Raw genomic sequence first — 20,615 nt, forward strand, 5'->3', positions numbered from 1 at the left:
GGGGCCAGTGGTGGAGAGGGAGACATTCACAGCGAATGGGAGCAGAGTGGAGGTGTTTCTCCCCCAGAATGTCCTTGATTCAGCTCCGGGAGCCAAGAGAGACACTGAACGGAGCCAGAGCAGTCGCAGGAGCAGGTGCGGTGAAGCTTCAGAGAAGAAAAGTGCCAACTGGAGAGCTCAGGAGCTAAAAAGGAGGAATCCTTTTCTTTGCAGTTGGACCATCCTTCATTGGATAATTTGCTTCTCCTCTACATCACTTACTGCTGGGAGACGAAGCCACCATGGAAACTGGAAGCCCGAGAAAAATACAGTTCACCGTCCCCCTGCTGGACACTCACCTGGACCCGGAGGCAGCAGAGCAGGTAAAGATGAGGAGGAGGAGAGAGGTTGTTTATTCAGCTGTTTTTACCAAGAACATGTGAACATGTGTGACCACATGGTGATGGTTCCACAGTCCGGCAAACGCGCACACATGCTCACACACAGATCACCACTATCTTTGTGAGGACTTTCATGCCTTCCTCAGCCTCTCACTCTAAACTCAATCATCTTAAATAAATAACCAACCTTAACCAGGACTCTTTACAGAACTTAAAGAGCTAATGCTCAAGGCATTTTGACATTTTATCCCTCAAATTGAGGCTTAGCCTTGTAGGGACAGGCAAAAATGTCCTCACAAGTGAGTGTTTTTCCAAGAATTGTCCTCTACAAGCATACTTAAACACACACACATAGTGTATTTCTTGAGCTACTGTAGAACTGGGCCGGCCCACCTAAACTAGTCATCACGTGCCTCAGAAAGCACTTTGGACCTCTCTCATTGGTACTTACCACTGCATAATAAGGGCGCCACACAAGGGCATTTGTGGGGGGATGAATTGCCTTTTATCATGTGACATTTTTTTCTGCTCCCACCTAGCTGGTAAAAGTGTTTACTCACATGTCGATTGAAGTGGTCTTGAAAAATAAACCACAGACCGAGAGGATGGAAAGGACGAGGAAGGCAGAGAGACAAATGGGATGAGAAGGTGTCAGGGAAAGACAGTGCCTAGAAAAGAGAGGCTCATAGAATAGTCTGTTTTTTCCGTCACTATTTATGAATCAAAATCACCAGTGAACAGCCTCAGCCAGAGCTAAATGTTCGCAGGTGTCACTACATTGCCGTGAAGGTTACTGTGAAGTAGAACACTGAAAGGCAGAGAGGTATTTAATTCACATATCAAGTAAAACATCACACAGCAGAACAAAATACTGTTGTAGCCTGAAACTGGCTGGAAATAAAATCTGAGTTGAGTTTTTGCAACCAATTACACTCATCTCTTGTTTGGGTGTCGACTGCTGCAGTGCATCGTGGGACTTGTGGGAGTGCTTTATGAAGTGGTGGACCAAATAAAAGGGATGAGTACGACCTGGGTTTGGCACATATGACAAGAAATTGAATCGCAAATGAGGACCAGGAATATGTTATTTATTTACCTGAAAACCAATTGGGCTGCTTGTGCCAATGATATAGATGTGAAGTGCCCAATAGACAGATGGCAAGCTACCAGCACATCGTGACGGCAGCTCAGCTGGCACATAATAAAATGTAAGATACTCAAAAAATCCCTTTAACCTCACACACGTTTGCTATTGTGAAGCATTTCAAATTCTACTTCAAAATGGAGGGATTATATCAAAGGTCACAAGCCAGGATGTGGTCACCCCCCGTCAACCACTGAAAATGATCCCATCACTCAAGAACACGAGGAAATATATCAAAAGCAAAGCAGGAACAGTGAAATGCGTAGAAGGTCTCAGTGAACTGCAATAAAGGATCAGCTGCATAGACTCTGCTACATCAGTTATCACCATGTTGATTCAAGCTCCTGGTTTGTTATGTCTGCATTATGTTCACATGCGGTTGACCTTCAAATGTAGCCACAGAAGAACAGCACATGTAGCTCAAAACGTCATGGTCCTTTGCATTGAAAGATATTTCAGAGGAAGTGACCCTGATTAACCGAGTGTCTGGTGCTGCTGGGTCACATTCTCCACATTTTTATGAATATAACATGAACTCGACAGCCCATTTAAAATGAATGAGATTCAGATGAAGATTTGTGAGTCTGACGACACCCGCCTCGTGTCTGGCTGCTGTTCTTGCCCCACTCTTTCCCCCACTGGGTCCTGGGATGAGCAGGGCGGGAGGTTTTTGGCTGCTGCGTGCAGCACGGAGGCTCTGCCCTCGTCTTGTGTCGCATGGATCTGAGCTGTTTCTGTTGCTCAGCAAAGGAGGTCAATGGGTTTTCACGAGGGACCGTGTTAGGAACAGATGTAACACAACTTTACATCGCTATAAGGTAATTAAAGTTGCTGAGGATCAAGGGCTGCACAACGCAACGCTCTGGGAATTTCTTTTTCCCCAGTTCAGACTCAGCCTGCTGGCAATTCTCACATCATTTGCAGATACTGTTTAAAATGCTTGGCTGTCCTTATGATTCCAGTCAGATTGTCTAGCACTGGTGCAGTCTTGCTGCTATGCGCTCCATTGCTATTTTATCCCTCCTGCTTATACTCAGAAGTGGCATGATCTTGTCTTCATCTCAGAAATGTGGTCCCACAAAGTCTCATTCATCCTCTGCCTATTTTAAGCTCGGATCACAGTCTGTCTATCTCCCTCTGGTGAAGCTGGTTTAATGACAGATGGAAAGTAAATCAATGGTGTCCACAGTCTTTCTGTTTGTAAGAAGCCACGTGAAATGGCATAACCTGGAGGGGGCAACAGAGAGGCCCAGAGTGTCCCTTCTTCAGAAGCCTCCACAGATAGTCTCCCCACCGTGTCTCAGTCTCACCACACCAGGGACACGTCCTAAAAAGGCGCCCGCTTCAACCGGCGCCTGCAGTCTTGGCTCTATTTTCCGCTTCTTTCTCAGCTGATCTCTGAGTGAGAGTCTAACTCACTTCTGCCCAATTGGATCCTTGATCTTTTTCTTTCGGACAGAGCTGGGAGTAGCTCACACTTCCCTCACTCAAGAACAAGATCCTATGATACTTGAACCTGGATCAGTCTTGGACAGTGCTGGATCTGACCAACAGATATTGCGATGATCACATGTAAGCAACATTAAAAGGAGGAAGAAAACAATGCCAATAGCTCTGTCAGACATTTTGTACACAAAAATCCACTTGCATTGTTTAAAAAAAAATCGCCACACAGTTGACTAGGTATGTCATTAGAAAAATGTAATGGATTTGTTACCCCTCCCCTTGCTTGTTACCTATAACATAACGTCAACAACAGCAATGTGGGACTTGTTTTGACTTGTACTTTTGTCCCCACAGACTGTAAGAGCCCTAAACTCAGACCCTGCACTTTTGCACTCTTGCAAAACTTGATGTTTATTCAATTTATTTAACTTGGTGCCTGCTTTTAGGGAGAACACACTTTTGTTTCTATGTACACAGTGCCTTCAAATGACAAATAAAAGCTTTTAAACCTTTTTTTTAATTAATAATGAGGTCAGAAAAACCAGGGGTGAGGTCAAGAGGTACCAGAGGTGGAAGAGAGTGAGATCAGCATCAGAATCAGAATCAGAATCAAATTTATTGCCATGGTCAGTGGGGATCCCACCAACTAGGAAAGTGCTTCGGAGTAAAGTGCAGACAATAAAATAAAATAACAATAATCATAAACAGACATGAAACATTATTGAACTAAACAAAACAAAAAAGAAACCAAAAATATGATATGTGATATGAAAAAGGGTCGAATGTGAAGCTGACTTTCAAAAGTAGATCAGGACAGGCTGCAGTGACAGAAACTGACGGCAGTATTTATAAAACCGCTGCTGGCGACCAACGATGCTAATGCGGCTGGAGATTGTAATTCACGCTAATGCAGTTAGTGTGTTCGGAGCATCTTGGTGCAAAGAAAATGAGTCGTACTTTCAGTTTCAGATCATGTAAGCTGAATGTTAAGCTTACAGTTAAAGCAGTTGTGATATCCTCACACACTAAAGATCTGAGTCGGAGTAGCGGTTCAGAGGCGCCGTGTGACTGAAAAAATGCTAATAAAATAATCGATTGACCATTTGACATGATAGCGAGACAAGAAACGACATTTCCCGCCACTGTATTTTAATTTCCGAGTCACATTTTGAATTCATCGCTGCTCAGCATCCCTCCTCTTTTCCACTGACAAATCTTGAACTGATGTTCTCCTGTTTAATTCACAACTTCCTCTGACTCAGAAGTGCTTTCCAGTTCAGCGGTTTTACTTCAGCTGACTCATTTTTAGTTCATTAACTCAAATAAATTTGAGAATGAATTCAAATCTTGTTCAGGAGAGTCCTACAGACCCGTGCGCCCCGGCGACATGCACGCGTGACAAAAGCCTGTCCGCAGGTGTGGCTGTCATGCTGAGGAGGATTCACCCCATGGTTCAGTAAACTCTGCAAGCTGACACCCAGGAGAACAGTGTGTCAGTCAAAACAACCTCCCTGAAGCCTGAGCAGCTCAGCTGAAGCTCCCTTCCTCTTATCTGCACCTTCACGCATCCTTATCATGACCTGTCACTGTGTACTGTACAAGTGCACACTGTGCCTACCGAGATCAAGACCAGCGGTCAAGAGACCCCATTTGACTCTACATATTAAGAGTTAAAAGGGTGGATGAAATGAATTAATTCAGATTAGATAAAGATAGTGACAGCCTCGCAAGCATCACCATCTCTAACAGATATATAATGAAGTCCTTCAGTAAGAACAGGAGATGAGATAAGGTGCTCTCTTCACCGAGGTCAAGCTTCTTTGTCAGATCAAATACGACAAGAGGGAAGCTAAAATGTTTCTTTAAATCCAGCCGAGCTAGTTTGAAATGCTCCAGAATAAACCTGAAAGCCTTTATCTCTGCATCATCGTAGTGAAGAGTGACAGAAGTGTATTTCCAGTGGAGACTAAAGACAGCGTTGAGGCGGCTGCATCTGTGGGTGAAAGTGCTGGGATTTCACTCAGAATAATCCTCTTCTGCAGATGAGGAAATCCTACAGAATCTTCAACATAAACTTCAGAGAATGAATTCACAATGTCATAACGTAAACTTGAGGCAGGTTTTAGTCAACACTACAAACTAGACAAGCACTCAGAAGAGTGGCCGCGGCACGTTTGTAACTCATTCTGCGACTTTAAATTTAAAATTTAAAACCCATTTTTGATCGGCTGTCGTACTTCACTGAGCTACAGCAAGTCTGGAACACTACTGCAGAGTTGGAACGTTGGAGTTTTGACACGGTGCTTTCATTATTTGACTGTCTGAAGGGATTTTTAAAGTTATTATTATCAATGATTTTTTCAAATCGTTCTGCAGAACAGAGATGGATGTGAGCCAGAGGGGTTTTACTGCTCAAAGGTTGCTCTTCCACTGCTCTTGAGATTCTCATCTGAGGCTCATTTCAGTTTCTCAAAAATTGCTCCCAAAATTCACATGGAGTGAGGACTACATGGAGTGATCCACGAGACTCTATGACACTTAAACAGCTCAAGTCAAAGCAAGTCAAATTGGGTTGGATTGTCCCCAAAAGGAACCGAGCTATTTCTTGTCATTGGTCATTAAATCCCGGTGCACTGAGAGGTTGTGAATTCTTGGCTCACAGCAGTAGTTGAGACCGCAGGCTGTGATACTAGAGACCATTAAGTTTAAACTTTGGATGTTGATGAGACAATATTCCAGAGTCGAGTTCTGAAGTTGTGATCTCTTCTTGAACTTGACAGGAGACCTGAGTGAAACTTGCTGCTCGGGAGGAACACAGATGTACAGAAGTAAATGAACATTGTAAAGATGTCTTTTCACATTTTATTTTTTGATCAAGATGTGAAAAAAGGACTTCAAAATGTAGCCATCAGCTCCGTGTTACATTAACATTTCCTGAAAATATCGAAATCCATCGACAGCTTTTCGAGTTATCTGGACAGAAGTTAGTTAGTTAGTTAGACATAGTTAGCACTGTATTTATGAAGTCATATTATGTCTGCATCATTTTATCATGACATTTAGTTTTACTCTCCATTCGTGAGGTTAGTGTGAGTGTAATAACGATATAAAACAAAAACAAAAATCTGAATTTAAATGTTTTTATTTCCTTATGTTCTTATTTTCTATATTTATTTGCATATTTTTATTGGATTGCTTTTCAGTAACATGTGTGAAAACAACGTCCCTCAAATGACCATGGCCACCCTGCTGTAACAATGACTCCAGTAGTTTCATATGTCAGTTATTTACTTTTGACTGGATGGCGAGCTGTCCAGGGTGTCCCTTTCCACATTTCCGGGAGAGCTGCTGTCAACTATGTGGAGGAAGGTGCATCTGTGACTCTGTTAAATAAAAGAAGCTGGAATCACACTGTGTCCCTGAACAGAGTGGGAATGCTTTAAATGTTAAACGCGGCTCTCAGGAGTTCCAGCTGGCTCTCGATAGCGACGCTCCTCAGTCTGTATCTGCATTACATGAGATCACATTATGCCTTCATATAAAAACACTTAGAGGGGATTCGTAATGGGAGGACGATTTTTCTATCCATGAATCCTGGCTCAGTGTTTGTCTGTGAGGAACACTGTGACTGTGGCACCGGCAGCAGGAGAACACTGAAGTGGACCGAAAGGATGTGAGCATTAGTCAGCACTACTGTCAGCGCCGCACTTACGGTCCATCTGTGTCTTTGCGCATGCTCATGTGCACCCTGTCGTGAAGCTGTCAGGCGCAACTCCAGCCCATTTGTTTCGATATGAAGTCTCTGAAATATTGGTTGTTAGAGAACACAGGGTAGAAGTAAGACTGGAAAGTCCCGCCTGTTCCACATGGTGAACTGTAACGAAAACAGGGAGAGCGATCATTTTCTATCTATTTGACGGCAGCTTTGATCTTTTACTTTATTTTGATATTTGTTGAATTGCTCTGCAATATGCCTCATTTATTTACTTTCCTGAAAACGACAAGCCACATTACGTATTTGAATCAAAAGGCAACAGGAAATAATTTGTGTAAACTCCAGTGTGACTGAAGCTCTTAAGAGGATTCCGCTGAATGAAACTTGAAAAGCGATGCCCCTAACTGTCCTCTCTCTTCTCAAGCCGTCCTTAAAATACTCCACTCATCTTCAGAAGAAACATTAAACACTTTGGGTTTAACTCTAAGGATGGGACTTTGTGTCCTTGGATTTGTCCTTGTTCTAAGTTAAACAGCTTGAGTTAACAGAGACTTGGAAGTGTTGGTATCAAACAGTGTTTTGGGGAAAAACAAATGAAAAATGCTCTGTTTGTTTCAGATCAGGAGACGCAGACCCACGCCGGCTACTTTAGTGGCATCGAGTGATCAGTCGTCACCCGGTAAGAACATGACAACAGAGAAGGACTTCAGACCGCAAATCAAACAGTGTCAATGTGGGGAGAGGAACAAACACTGTGACCTTTAAATATGAGAAACAGAATAATATCAAAGGGCACAATAATAAAGTTGCTTCAGTCGTGGAGGTTCAAGCAAGCCAATGTATACTACTAGTATTTCCACCTTCATTTTCACCGGTCCAAGAGTGCGTGTCCAGCAGAGCTTGTTCAACCTGTGAAAGCCTGGAGTTATGACCCGTGCGTTGATCAAGCGTGTTATGGCTGTAGATCAGTGCTGATGCAGGAGACAGTTTGGTGCATGGATTTTATGAAGGAGATAGTTAAAGTAATGGAGACATAAAAGGCCAGACCAAAATGCTATACACTTTTATGTTCAGAAGAGGAATACAATCTTGTCGTTCCTGCTGCGTTGTGTCACTCAAAAGTTTATTCATTAGCTATTTCTTGGACTGGATTTGGCGCCAAGCCTGTGACCTTTGCATGGGTTTCCGTCCTGGCACTTTCTGAACTTAAACCCGAAGATAAATCATCTTGGTCACATCTTCCCTGAAGATGTCTTTGTAGTCATTCAAATGTTCACTAGCATCATCTTTGCAGTGTTTATACGATCCAATATTGAGCCTGGATTATTGAGTGTGATTCACCAAACACCTCTTCACTTCCTGTTGCAGCAGGTCTAAGCTGGCTGCAGATGTGTGTTTGAGTATGAGCTCACTGGAGATTTTAATGATCAAACACAACAACCATCCCCAGGAGAGTTGTGTTCCTGCCGCGGCTGTTTGTGAGCGAAGTGTCTTCGCCCACTTCAGAGTGAAAGGACGAGCAACAGGGGGGTTCAGGAGGACAGTTGCTTCCACCTGAAGGGAAACATAAGGCCGCTCATCAAAGTTCAGGGTGAAGAGTGACGTAGCTGAACTCAGCTTCAGGTCCGGAACGCTAACTACTACTGTGAACAGCTTTTTAAAAACTGCACTCTGAATTTGGCCATTTATATGCGAGTGCTACGTTCTGCTCTTCTCATATTTGATCTGACAGATGGACGCTGTGCTGGAGTCGACCTCTTTGATTCCTGCTGCAGATCGAATTGACACAGATGCTCCCTGCTGACTGAAACAAAGCCAGAGCGGGAAAACCTGAATTTTATAGCTGCAGGTCTGGAAGTGCTGTTCTTATAGTCCTCTCAGCCAAGCGGACTACTCTCTTCAGAGCCAATAAGTCCTGTTTAGTGCAGCGACCCATCCAGAAGTGAGATGAAATAGAAGCTGTAGAGGGGCATGATGGGGAGAGAACTGTGGAGGCCAGATGAGAAGATATAAACAAACACATGCGCACAAATCTGTGGAACAATTAAGTGTGATGAAGAACGGAGTGAATTGGAAGTGAAGACAAAAGTGTGTGAGAGTATCATTTGCATATGAAACTGCAACAAAGGCGGCTGCTGTACAGGGAGGCTCCTCTGGGGGAGACGGCCCGCAGCAACACCATCTACCACTGAGCCTTGGTAGAGTGGTTTGAAGGAAATATACGCCCATATTTCAAGACAATAGTTAACCTTGCCATTATTTTATCCACTGTGGTGCATCATCCATCCCATGAACCGTTGTGTGTCACATGAATGAGCGAACCAGGGAAGAACAGTGTGTGTGTGTCGGCCTTATTTTTAAAACTAAATTACATTGAAATGTGTGAACATTTCCACTTCTGTGTCTGTTATAGTGACCTTCCATCGCGCTAATACTGTAGATAACTCTTAAACAAGTAAGCATTGTAGGCTCCCTTTAAACTTGTTCAACAGTTATGATCCAAAATATGTGTGACGTTTAATGGAATGTACCAAGAGATTTCCATCAAAGACATTAAAGACAAACACTCAACATTAAAGATGCACATATTGTAACAGTACACATAAAGCGGCCACATACTGTATTGCGGAAAACAAAACAAAAAATACACATAAAATATTAGACAAATACATTTCTCTTCCAGCTTCTCCCTTCAGTGGTGGCCACAGCGGATCATCTTCCTCCATCTCACCCTGTCCTCTGCTTCCTCTTCTCTCAAACTTCGTGTCCTCCTTCACCACCACTTCCTCTTTACCTTTTGCCTGGCAGTCCCAACCTCAACATCTTCCTACCAATGTACTGTCTCTCTCTCCTCTGTACATGTCCAAACCATCTCCATCTAGCCTCTCTGACTTTGTCTCCTAAACTCCTGACACGTGCCGTCCCTCTGATATACTACAAACTACTAGAAAGATATAATAATAATAATAAAAAGGTGAAAATGAGGAGTGAGGTGCGATGTGTTGAGATCATTGGGCCTTGCGGACATTATGAAGATAAATCATATTTTGATCTCGGATAAATAAAACATCTCTTATAATTTGGAACAGTGTGTAGCTTTACAGTGTCTATTCTACCCCAAGTCTGAGAGGCACTGAGAGTCAGGGCTGGACGTCACCCTGCGTGACCTATTTTGACTTCTCTTTATAGACTCTAGTTGTGCAGCCGGGCCGCGGAGGGTTTTCATCAGCAGGCTGGAGAGCTGTTTTAATCTTGTTTGACCAGCTCAATAAATCATGCTTCTCCCTGCTGAGAAAACTTGCTTTTGTTTTCTAATTCATGAAACGATTTTTGGCTTGCTCGTCTTCTTCTCCAGTCAGTACCCAGTGCACCGTACAGTATAAACACCAACAACAATACACTTTAGGAAATAAAAGTTATCTTGAAGTTTTGTCACAGCATCATCCACATCACTGGCTCTTGATGTCTTTTTGATACAAACTTTTTTATTTTCTTGAGAAAAACTCCAGTTGCAGTGAACAAGTTGATAAGAATACATTTGACTTTGTACTGTAGATTACATTAGATTAGATACTGAGTTCCATAATGGCCCTAACATCGAACCCTGAGGTACGCCTTTCACAAACTGTTGTATGGTCAAAACAACTAGTTAAACTTTTGTGTCCATTCGAAAGGTCAAGAAATACTTGACCAAATGTCATCTCCTTCATCAATCCTAATCTTTTAATTTTAAGTTTTGTTTAGCAATTTAAAAAAAAAAAAAAAAACTCAAATATTTCGGATAAAAAGTGGAAAGGCACCTTAAAGTAGACACATTTCTGATTACCTCTCTGTTATACAGAGATTCATAAATAGCTTCACCGCCTTTCCTTAATAATAATTTTCATGCAGCTGGGGTTTTTTGCTTTTATTTGAATTTCAAAAACAATCGCCATTTGGTAAAGTTGTGGGTTGAACAACTGACGCATCAGTCAAGTTCTTGTGATTGTGTTCATCACTCCTACACACAACCCAAAATGTGTGGCTTGTGGTTGGCACCGCCTGAAGAAACAGAATGAAAAATAAGGACAAATCTTTCACTGATCTTTAAAAAATAAATAAATAAAGCAGGGTTTCAGAATCAGTCTGCTTCCACGCAAAACCACTGAAAAGATGTCAGACGTAGGCCAGGCCTGTATGTAGCGCTGCAGCGCTCTCGTAAAAAAAAACATAGCAAGGCAAACCACACAAGCAAAATGGAGTTAATGTGAGTGACTTTCAGGGTGAAAGAGTGATTGGAGCTATGACATCATTTTCAAAAATCTGGCATGAAAATTGTGTTTTCAAACCTATCCACGCCGGGTGGCAAAAAGTACTGTTTCCAGTAGCAGAAATTGTTGGACCCTCTGAGGCCTCTTCCTATGGGCGGGCGCCTAGTCATCTAGCAGAGACTCATAGCAGATCCACTGCTAGTCTGAAAAGTTGTTGGCATTTCCCGACTATAACAAATGGCCAACTTGTCCAACTGGAAGCTGACCAGGCGGAAAAAGAACCAGGTAGATGTTCTCACTTGCCAGAATCCTCACTGGACCACATGTCGAATGGGATGTTAAACTTGTTGAATGAATGAATATTTTCCCATGTTTATGCGCGTTTATGTGTACTGTCGTGTACTGGGGTTGCGCTCTCCCGTATTTATGTAACGCAGAGAAGATTCGATTGATGATGGATGTTGCAGCTGAGATGTCACTGCACATGAGTCTGCAACCTTCTTCTCCAATGCAATAAACTCATTGCCAATCTAATTTGCCTTATTCCCCAAGTGTTTCTGGAACTCCCACTCTCATCAGAATTGTGCCCCTGGTGCCCTGTATGAAGCTTTAACCCAATAGAGCCAAACGTACACCGCTGTACACACCGCAGCAGCATGACCTCTTTTGCTTTAAACGAATGCGCTCGCCTTTTTACAATTCCACACCACGGAGCGTGAGGCGTTCAAGGCAACTATGTCACGGGAAAAAAGTTGGCCCTTTGAGAGCAGAACGTGGAACCAGACTATACGAGATAAAAACAAAATGAAATCAGACGCAATCGGAGGGAGTTTTGGGAGGGCGAGGGAGGAGGGTGAGGGGAGGAGGGGTGGAACAGATATGATGATGAGGGAGAGGAGCTGGCGCAGTAATGGTGTGTGTCCCACATCACACACACTCCTGCATTATTGAATGCTCTGCAGATCGTGCTGCGCACCAGTGACACAGTCATGCAAGACGACTAAAAACAGCCAGAACGCTCGATAATGAGAAAGCAGAAACCGACACCTGATAGGAACTTCCCCAGAGATGGGCGGGGAGGATGAAACCTGTCATATTTCGCTGGCTTTATGATGGAAAATTGAACTGGCTGTTGGTTTTTGACTGAAAGTAACAAAGTCAATGCCACAATTTTCTAAAATAAATGTCAAAAAGTAGGAGCTTCAGCCGTGACTAGTCAGATGAGTTGGCTAATGGTGCATTTATTTCTTGTATTTGTTTTTTCCATCTCCTGATAGGTTAGAATTTGACTGTCGCATTTAAGCTATTGAAAGAATCTGTGGTCTTTATTTATTTTAAAAGAAAGGAATCCTACTGTTAAAGGACGGTTAAAACCCGTGATCCTCAGGTGTGTTACAAGTCACTTTATTTTCAGATTAAGGAGACATCTGAAGACAGTCTTTGGCTGTTGGTCAGACGGACTGTCAGCTGGTCGTCTCAGCAAAAGACTCATCACAGCTCGAGTGGGCTTTTATTGGCCTTTTTCTCCGACTCCAGCACAGATGGCTTTCGCCAAGATAGCCATCGCAGTATCTGTCATTTGGAAACCATCTTGACCCAAATAACAGAATGACTTCTTACTACAGTCGCTATTCAATTTCAGCTGGTCTTCATTTCCAGTGACCCCCTTGTAACCGTAAAACCAAAATGACATCTGATACACCTGAAGCTCCAGTTACATCTCATGAATACCATTTGTGGTAAATAGACGTAAAAAATACAGTTGAAATGATCGATACATTTTCATTTTAAGTTGTTTATTTTTATGTATTTTGATAATTTACATTCAGTACTTTATTTCACATACATTTTAAATTAAAACTGCTTTATCAAAGGAAAAGGCCACAATATCAGTCTCAGGAATACTAATATAATAATAATTTGATAGATCAATTTGATTGAATGGTGGAGGTGCAACAATTATATTATTTATCATGTTCATGATATACATCATGTGAGAATAAAAAAATGGCACTCTTGTCTTTCCACAAAATTTAAAATCTCTAAAGAACAAATTGATATTTAAGATGCTTCTATTCAGTACATGTAAAAAACAGAAGGAAAAAAAGAAAAAGAAGAAAACAAATAGAAATAAATAAAAGACAAGGAACAAATTCCAACATAAATAAATTATAAGGAATTGCTATAATAATACTGGAACAAATATTCATTAAAGAAATATTAGTCGGTGGATTTTTTTTCTTTTTTTGCGATCAGTCACACCAATTGCAAATTAATAAAACCGAAAACAGTCGTACCTCCCTTCACCGACCACAAAGAGCAGTTGGTAATGCAAGGACACGAAGAATGCAGTGTTTTGCTTATTAGAATTCAGGAAATCCTCAAGTACAGGTCAACAAGAATGCATCATTGATAAAGTTCCGTCCTTGAAATGACCTTGGTGTGAGTGAAATAGCTTCGGGAGATATTTATGCAAATTTGTGGAACAGGCATTTCACAGTCACACACACGTTTTATTGTGATTTTTGTGAAGTTTCTCATTGCCATGACCCTTTCCCCAGCCTCTCTACCTTCCATCCAAAACAAATGGCTAACCTTAACCAGGACTCTGAACCAAACGTTGGTTTGTACTGTTCAGGACCGTTACTGACTCCACATGAACAGAAATAACCCACCAAACTCAGAGAGTTATGAAGTGAAGTTATGAATGTCATTCAGTGTGTTGACCGTGCGACACAGGGAGTAAATGCAAATGCATTCCGTTCAGCTTTGTGTCTGCCATCGCTGGCATTTACTGAATGTTTAAGTAGGAATAATGCTGGCTCATAAGCACGGTCATGGACGTAAAGGTTGCCAGGCAACAAAGCAGTGATCTAGAAAAAGACAATCAGGAAACTCTGTGCATAAACTACGATTGCACTGTCAAAGGGACGAGTAACATCTGGACCCAGGAAAGACTTGTCTGACCCAAGTGGGAGGTTGATGACCTATTTTCATTTCTTATAGAGTGATGGATTTTGTCTTGTCTATGGAGACAATCTAAAGCAGCAAACGGAATTTTGACTAACAAACGCAGCAGCAAGATATATGTCATTGAGGTGTTTGTTCCTCCAACCACTAGCAAACCACGAGCTCTAATCTCAAATATCATATCAAATGAGCCCATCGATATGGAATTAAATACCATGAATCTGACGCATGTTGAATGAACAGCGCATCAGTGTCACTTCTTATACGTTGTATTGCTTCGTGTGGGCTGCTTCCTTTGCTCCGTTCTGACTCATGTCCTCCTCTTTAAACTAACCATCCACGCTTATCTTCTGCTTCCGACCCATAATAGTAGCAACATGGCGAGAAATGCAGCAGTAGTTTTTGGTACTGGCCTCCAGAATCAGCGTACGCATGCACCTTGGCTTCTCTCATTCTGCCTTGTTTTTGTGGAAAAACTGGAAAAAACATTGCTTCCAAGCGCAAGATTCATTCATTCAAATGTTGCCTATAATAGTGCTTCATCCAGCCAAAACATCACGCAACAAAAGGTTTGAACGTGGCATACGGGCGACAAATGTTTTGAAATTGACGATGCTTCTTCATAAATGGAATTAAAAATGGTTTTATGTTTATTACTGGTCAAATATAGGCAGATATCGCTCTGCTCTGTGAGCGTGTGACATCAGACTCAGACCAGACTCAAATGAGTCACCTAAATTACAACGGACTCACAAAGACAATAGTCAATCACAGATTACGGACTCAGCTGCTGTGTGTTGCTGCGCCATGCTGGAACCATTTAATCCACGGAATTGTTCTGACTGTGCGAAAGCAGCTGCACAAGATAATACAAAATAAGGCATGATTAGATGCCTTTGTTTGTCGAGCAAGGGGAACTTTCAAATTTACCGCAACAGAAACAAACAAAAAAATAGAAATACAAATAGGATGGCAAAGACTATAATGACACTTAAAAAAAATAATAAATAAATAAATGCCACAGCTTTACATGCTTGGAGAATTGCATATTTTTCATGTTGGTCTTGTAGGATTACCATGAAAACATGGCGGAACATGGCCGACCAGTGTGCACACGCATAGGTTTTATCCGTCTTGTATCCACGGTAGCGTAGTGACGTCCTCACCTACCAGCCCCTGCCTGGGCTTTGCCTGTGCCTAAAATACATTTTAGCTCTCAACTCCACCTCAAAAAAAAAAGGCAATTGGGTTATAAGCTGCTCATAAATCAAGACACTATTGTACTAAAAAAAAGAAAAAGTCCCTTCCGAATAATAAACCTGTGTTTTGAAGTCTCAGTTTTGTTGTCGAAGGAAGAATACTGAAGCAATGAAATGGTTTAATGATCCCGGGTTAATTCATCTTTTTTATGGATTTTATGTTTTTTCCGCTCTCACAGAAATTGATGAAGATCGACTCCCAAACCAGTTGTACAAGGTAATTTGATCCCAGCGATATTGATGAGTGAGAATAGAGCTGTGTCGATAACAGCGTCTACTTTCATTCTAAATGAGCGGATTTAACAAGGCTGTGCTGAAATGAGTTTGATGTTTTGCAGGCAGCTTTGTTGAACTCTCCTCGGCAGCGGCGGAAAGGGCAGAAGGGGACGCCGACAATGAAAGGTAGGGTCGGACGTGGGATTATGGGGCGTCAGAAAACAGATGTTAAACACGTCTGAAATCCCTTTATCTGCTCGCCATTACAACTCAGCTGTGTTAAACCTGACTGGCGGTTGCTTCCGGTGACACTCGCAAATGACTGACATTTCATTTTCGGGCAAAAGTTTCTGTCAAATAATTTCACTGAGCTTAAAAAATACCTGTATAATTACATACAGAAAGAGTAATACAGAGGAATGTCAGGGAAATAAAGTCCCTATTCCCACTGCGTCTTGCTGTCGCCTCGCTGTCCGGTGTCTCGGTACGAGCAATAATGTAACATTGCTGTCTCCAGTTTTCAGACCCAGAACTAATCTTTATTCCAGACCTCATTATTCCAGACTTTTCTGACAGCAGCATCGAGGAACATCCATTCCCAGAGCACAAATTGAATGTGGGGTTCACCCAGGGTTGTGTTCCAGCTGACATTGGAAGTGACATTCAAGATACATCTGCAGTCGCTGGGCACAAAATGATGAGGTTTCTTGACTCACACTGCTCTCATGTTTGTGTGGCCTGACCCATGTGTTGTTTGTTTCAGAGCTGCAGTTCCTGGTGGAGCACCATTTGTACAGACAGCAGCAGGGCGGCGGCGACGAGTGCTCGTCTGAGAGCTGCCTGTCAGATAGACCCAGTCCAGACTCTGTTCCTGTCGGGGAGGATCTTCCACATGACGATGAAGCCACAGCTGAGGCTTTTGAGAAGCTGCGCTGCCAAATGGAGGGTATGTATGAACGCAGGCAGAGACAGGAGACTACTACAACGTATCTATCTTTCAGGGAGAAATATTTATATTTTAAATAGTTTTTTATTATTTAATATGTAATACATTTTAAAAAGTATTTCTCAGGCATTTGCATCAGTTCAGCATCTCATAGTGTTGTTTTCAGCTCATGCGAGTGTACCTTCTGGAAATACAAATAAGCCCAAATTGAAGGTGGGATTGCAGAAATAATGCAGCGATGAGCACAACAAAGATGCCAACGGGCCTTGAAGATAAGAAGGTCACGGCTGTGAAATCGGATGATGGGCAATCTCTGGATGGAGGACCATCAATAGAAAATGGAAAGGCGGTGAAACAGATTGTACGATGCGACACGCGAGTCAAATTTGATGGAAAATATGATTAAAGTGGAGCTCACAGAAACGAAGGAAATATTAACACCTCCAAGGCGCTGCGATGAAGACGCTGCTGGGAAATAAATACACATATTTATGGACTGTAACATGATTCCCTTTCTGATTCAGCTCAGGTCTGATCCGTAGTGATCTTCCTCAGCTAGATGAGCCAAAGATACTGTTTATAAAGCGCCACTACTGGTGAGCAATACAAATACAACGTCCGACTCACGACCACGGCCAGAAGATGCTTTTTTTTTTTATTCAATGTCGGGTACCGCAGCACGTAGCAGTACGACAGTACAGCACCACAGTATCCCTCACACAACGTTCTACCACTACAGTAGTACCTATAACCCTCGCCTCGGCTATTTTGAATGTTACTTGTACATAAATGAATGACTAAATCTTTGTTTGCAACATTTTTTAAAAAATTATATACTGTCTGCTTGCTTTATTCTCATGGCAGCATTTTCCCAAAAACCATGATCAACAAGTTTTTTGATAACTGTGGAGGAAGAAACTAGAAAATACTCTGCTGCCATAAAAAAACAAACAACCGAAACATACGAAACATCAGAACTGAACATTCATTCATAGCACTGTGGGAGCAACAGTCTACTGGCGGAAACACCTTAGAAGCAAAAGGTTTACAGAACAGCTTAGAGACGCTCTTCCATGTGGGCGGAGCCTAGCTTCAAAAAGGACAGATCCATATTGCATTCTGACTCCCGAGGCGTCAAGGTGCGACTAGCTTCAAGTGACTTTAGCGTTCCATTTCGATACTGAACTCAGCCCTCCGCATAGAATGTGGATGTATAGATGCTTCAATAGTGTTGCAAGTTTCCCCTCCTGTGCGACGTCCCAAATGGAGGGATGGGGATGCACAAGGGGTGAGGACTGGGAAGCCTTTTTTGCTAGGAGTAGCAATACTTGCAGTAGTATCAGCAATAGGCTGATCTCTCACTCCTTTCACTGGATTTATTCGGGCTGTGAGGTGATTTATCTGATGGTCAATAGCTTTTGATCCGCCTGACAAGAGCATGAAAGTCAAGCATCCTCATCATAAATGCAATTCTTTAATGTGAGAAGGGTGACCTCTGCTGATATCATCATGCTGAGCACTCGCTGAGCCGAGGTCAGCTGTCCGGTGCAGGAGCCATAATTCACTCTAACAGCCTGTGAGTAGACCCTCACCGCACATGCTGTCCTCCTATTTAATTACTCAGCACTAATGCGTCGTGAGTTGGCAGAAACCAGCACTCAGCAGACAGGAGCCAAAAACACTGCACGTTTTTGTGCCGCTGATGTGGTAAAATAGCACGAGGAGGACGCCAGGGCTTCGACTCGGTACACAGCGTGTATCCATGACCATCGATCGGCGATTGGATTATCTCCGCACCTGTCACCGTCTCACCCTGCCCTTCCTCTGGTCTGTGCAGAGTTCTCAAGGGGAAGTCTATTAGAGGCTTCAGGAGGTCCCGAGCGGCCGCTCTCCAAGGAGAAAGAGCTTTGCCCGACCGTTGTCATAGCAGATTCCTCATCGCAACAAAACACGGCACAAGCAGGTAGGAACACACCGTCAATGACCCACCTTTTAGTCACTGCAGCGCCTCTTTGTTCATGTGTGTTTCCACCCCTCCATTTGTGGTCCAGCACTTTCTCAGCAAACATCAATCACTAACCACTGTGTCAGCAATGACCGGTTTACCACTGAAACACTACATCAATCACTGCCTTCAGCTCTAACACTATTAAAGAATTGTCATTAAGTCGTTTCATAAACCTGCCACCCCGCTCATAGACTCCTATTGGCTCATACTAAACAGCTTTTTAGAACAGGAGCGAAAGTGCCAAACACTAGTAACCTCAGATCAGGAAATATACAGTACATTTGTTTAGTTGCACATCTGAATCTGTAAACCAAACATCACACATGTAATCGAATATTTACATTTTATTCTGCCAACCTTATGTTTATAAATGATGAAACACAGATGCTTGAACCTGCTTGTCTCCATCACAGTGCAGAAAAAAGTGACCATTTGCATGTACTAAAACATGCAGAAACCTGTTTGTTCATAAATAAGAAGAGGCGCCACTTATTGTGTGTGTAGATGTGACCACCGGTGTGTGTTCTTCTACAATACAAGTACAATAAGTACTGTGCGCGGTTATTCAACCAATTGGAAGGTTCAGAACACTAAAAAGATTTGTGGTAGTGAAACAAAAACTAAAATAAAGACACTTCATTGTCACGTTTCAGCAGGAAAAAGACACACTTTGGCAGTTTGGTGTGAAAATATAATAACCTAATCTTTGTTTACACCAAACACTTGGCGACAATTGTCGCACAACTGAGTTGTTGCTGGTTTCCAGCCACCAATATGATTTCCACCTGTCATGCAACTCATGGTAACAAAGTTGGTCAGTCTGCTGGGTGTGGGTCTAAAGTTAGAGGACAGTCAAAATGGTGGGTTGGAGTGACAAAATTGTAGCCCTTTATCAACAGCAGAAGTAGATTAGAAGCAAAAAAACCCCCAAAACAACTGGATCAGCTCAGTGTGACGTGAATTCCAGCGACTGCTCTTTGTCTAAGTCACAGACCGACCATTTTGCCATCTGAGCTATGTCACCCATAAGTCAGCACAAACTGAGGAGAGCCCATAATGCACTGCAGCACTTCACAACATAGGACAACGTGATGTAAATTCACAAAAAGTCCAATCAATGTTCAATCCCCATGAACAACAGGCATCAGCAGAACCACAGACCCAGTCAACAGAGTTAAAAATAAAAGCTGATGAATATTCCGTCTTTTTTTTCTGCAGCACGCGGCGAGACTCATCTGGCAGACAACCAGACAAAAACAGCGAGCCAGGAGAAAGAAAAATAGAGTCTTGACAAGATGCTGCTCAGTCTGCTCAGCACAGCGACGGAAGATTGTGTCTGCAGATCTGCTGCCGCTGCGAATCAGGACTCCAGTCAGGCCTTGCTAACCAGCTCGAGGTTTCACTCAAAAGTCTCATTTAACAGGCTTTAATTCCAACATCATTGTTTCTGTTAACAAGCATTTGTCATCACCACATCATTACAAACCACCACCGCTCACTCTTTTAATGTTATACTAGTTCATCTGCTATCAGGTACGTGCCATCGGTTCTCAAGCATCTGCCAGGTTTAGGCTTCTAACCAGCACATCAGGTTGGGCATTCACTACTGACGCTCTCTGGAATTTGCCAGAATATTGGTTTACAATCGTATTTTGAACAAACAGGGTGACGAATATGTTGAATTTTATTGACTTTATCCTGAAGTATATTTTTTTTCTTGAGTGCAAATTTGAATCTAGATCAACATGCATGGCACTGAATGTACTTTTCTAGGTTTATTATCTTTGCTTGTCTGTATTTTCAATTTAAGAACATCCATTGTAACAACATCCCTACCATTTTTTGGCCCTTGTTCTTATATTCTTATGATCTTTAGGGTGTGTTTTCTCTGAAACGGAAGTGGTTTTATTTGGTAGGTCATATGACAATCCGTCCACGACACTGTTAAAAAAAAAAAAACTTAACTCCGTTTAATTGTTCCGCAGTTTACCATGAACATTGAGAAGTCAAACATTCCTGTGCAAACCTTTTTGTTCTGTTGTGTTTCGGACTTAGATATTGTAGTAATCTTACTTGAATTGATTGATGATTCACATGTGATGGATGTTTGTTTTAATAAAGAGTTTAAATTCGTTGTATTTTGATGTGTGTGCGACTTTCTAGGATATGGGGGGAGGATTGATCTGAAATAGGGTGGGAAGATCAGGTTTAACACGAAACAAAAACTGCTGACTGGCTTGAAAAAAAAAAGAAGGTTTCGTGAAGTCATTTCTTGGGGATG

General features: G+C 42.3%; 1 protein-coding gene across 2 annotated transcripts; it reads left to right on the forward strand.

Moving 5' to 3' along the window:
* The first annotated feature begins 17 nt into the window (after positions 1-17).
* On the forward strand, positions 18-20,463 carry LOC128760155 (protein phosphatase 1 regulatory subunit 1A-like). Of its 2 annotated transcripts, XM_053867193.1 has the most exons (8): positions 18-135; positions 214-362; positions 7,304-7,364; positions 15,344-15,381; positions 15,503-15,566; positions 16,144-16,326; positions 18,164-18,289; positions 19,553-20,463. In XM_053867193.1, exons 2-8 carry the CDS (start codon positions 282-284, stop codon positions 19,615-19,617), a joined length of 618 nt encoding a protein of 205 aa, XP_053723168.1. In that variant the 5' UTR covers positions 18-135; positions 214-281; the 3' UTR covers positions 19,618-20,463. The 2 variants fall into 2 exon arrangements, with proteins under 2 accessions (XP_053723168.1, XP_053723169.1); XM_053867194.1 differs by lacking the exon at positions 18,164-18,289 and having other exon boundaries at positions 46-362.
* Positions 20,464-20,615: the final 152 nt, after the last annotated feature.

Source organism: Synchiropus splendidus, chromosome 6, assembly GCF_027744825.2.
Source record: "Synchiropus splendidus isolate RoL2022-P1 chromosome 6, RoL_Sspl_1.0, whole genome shotgun sequence".
In the NCBI taxonomy this organism is placed as follows: domain Eukaryota; kingdom Metazoa; phylum Chordata; class Actinopteri; order Syngnathiformes; family Callionymidae; genus Synchiropus; species Synchiropus splendidus.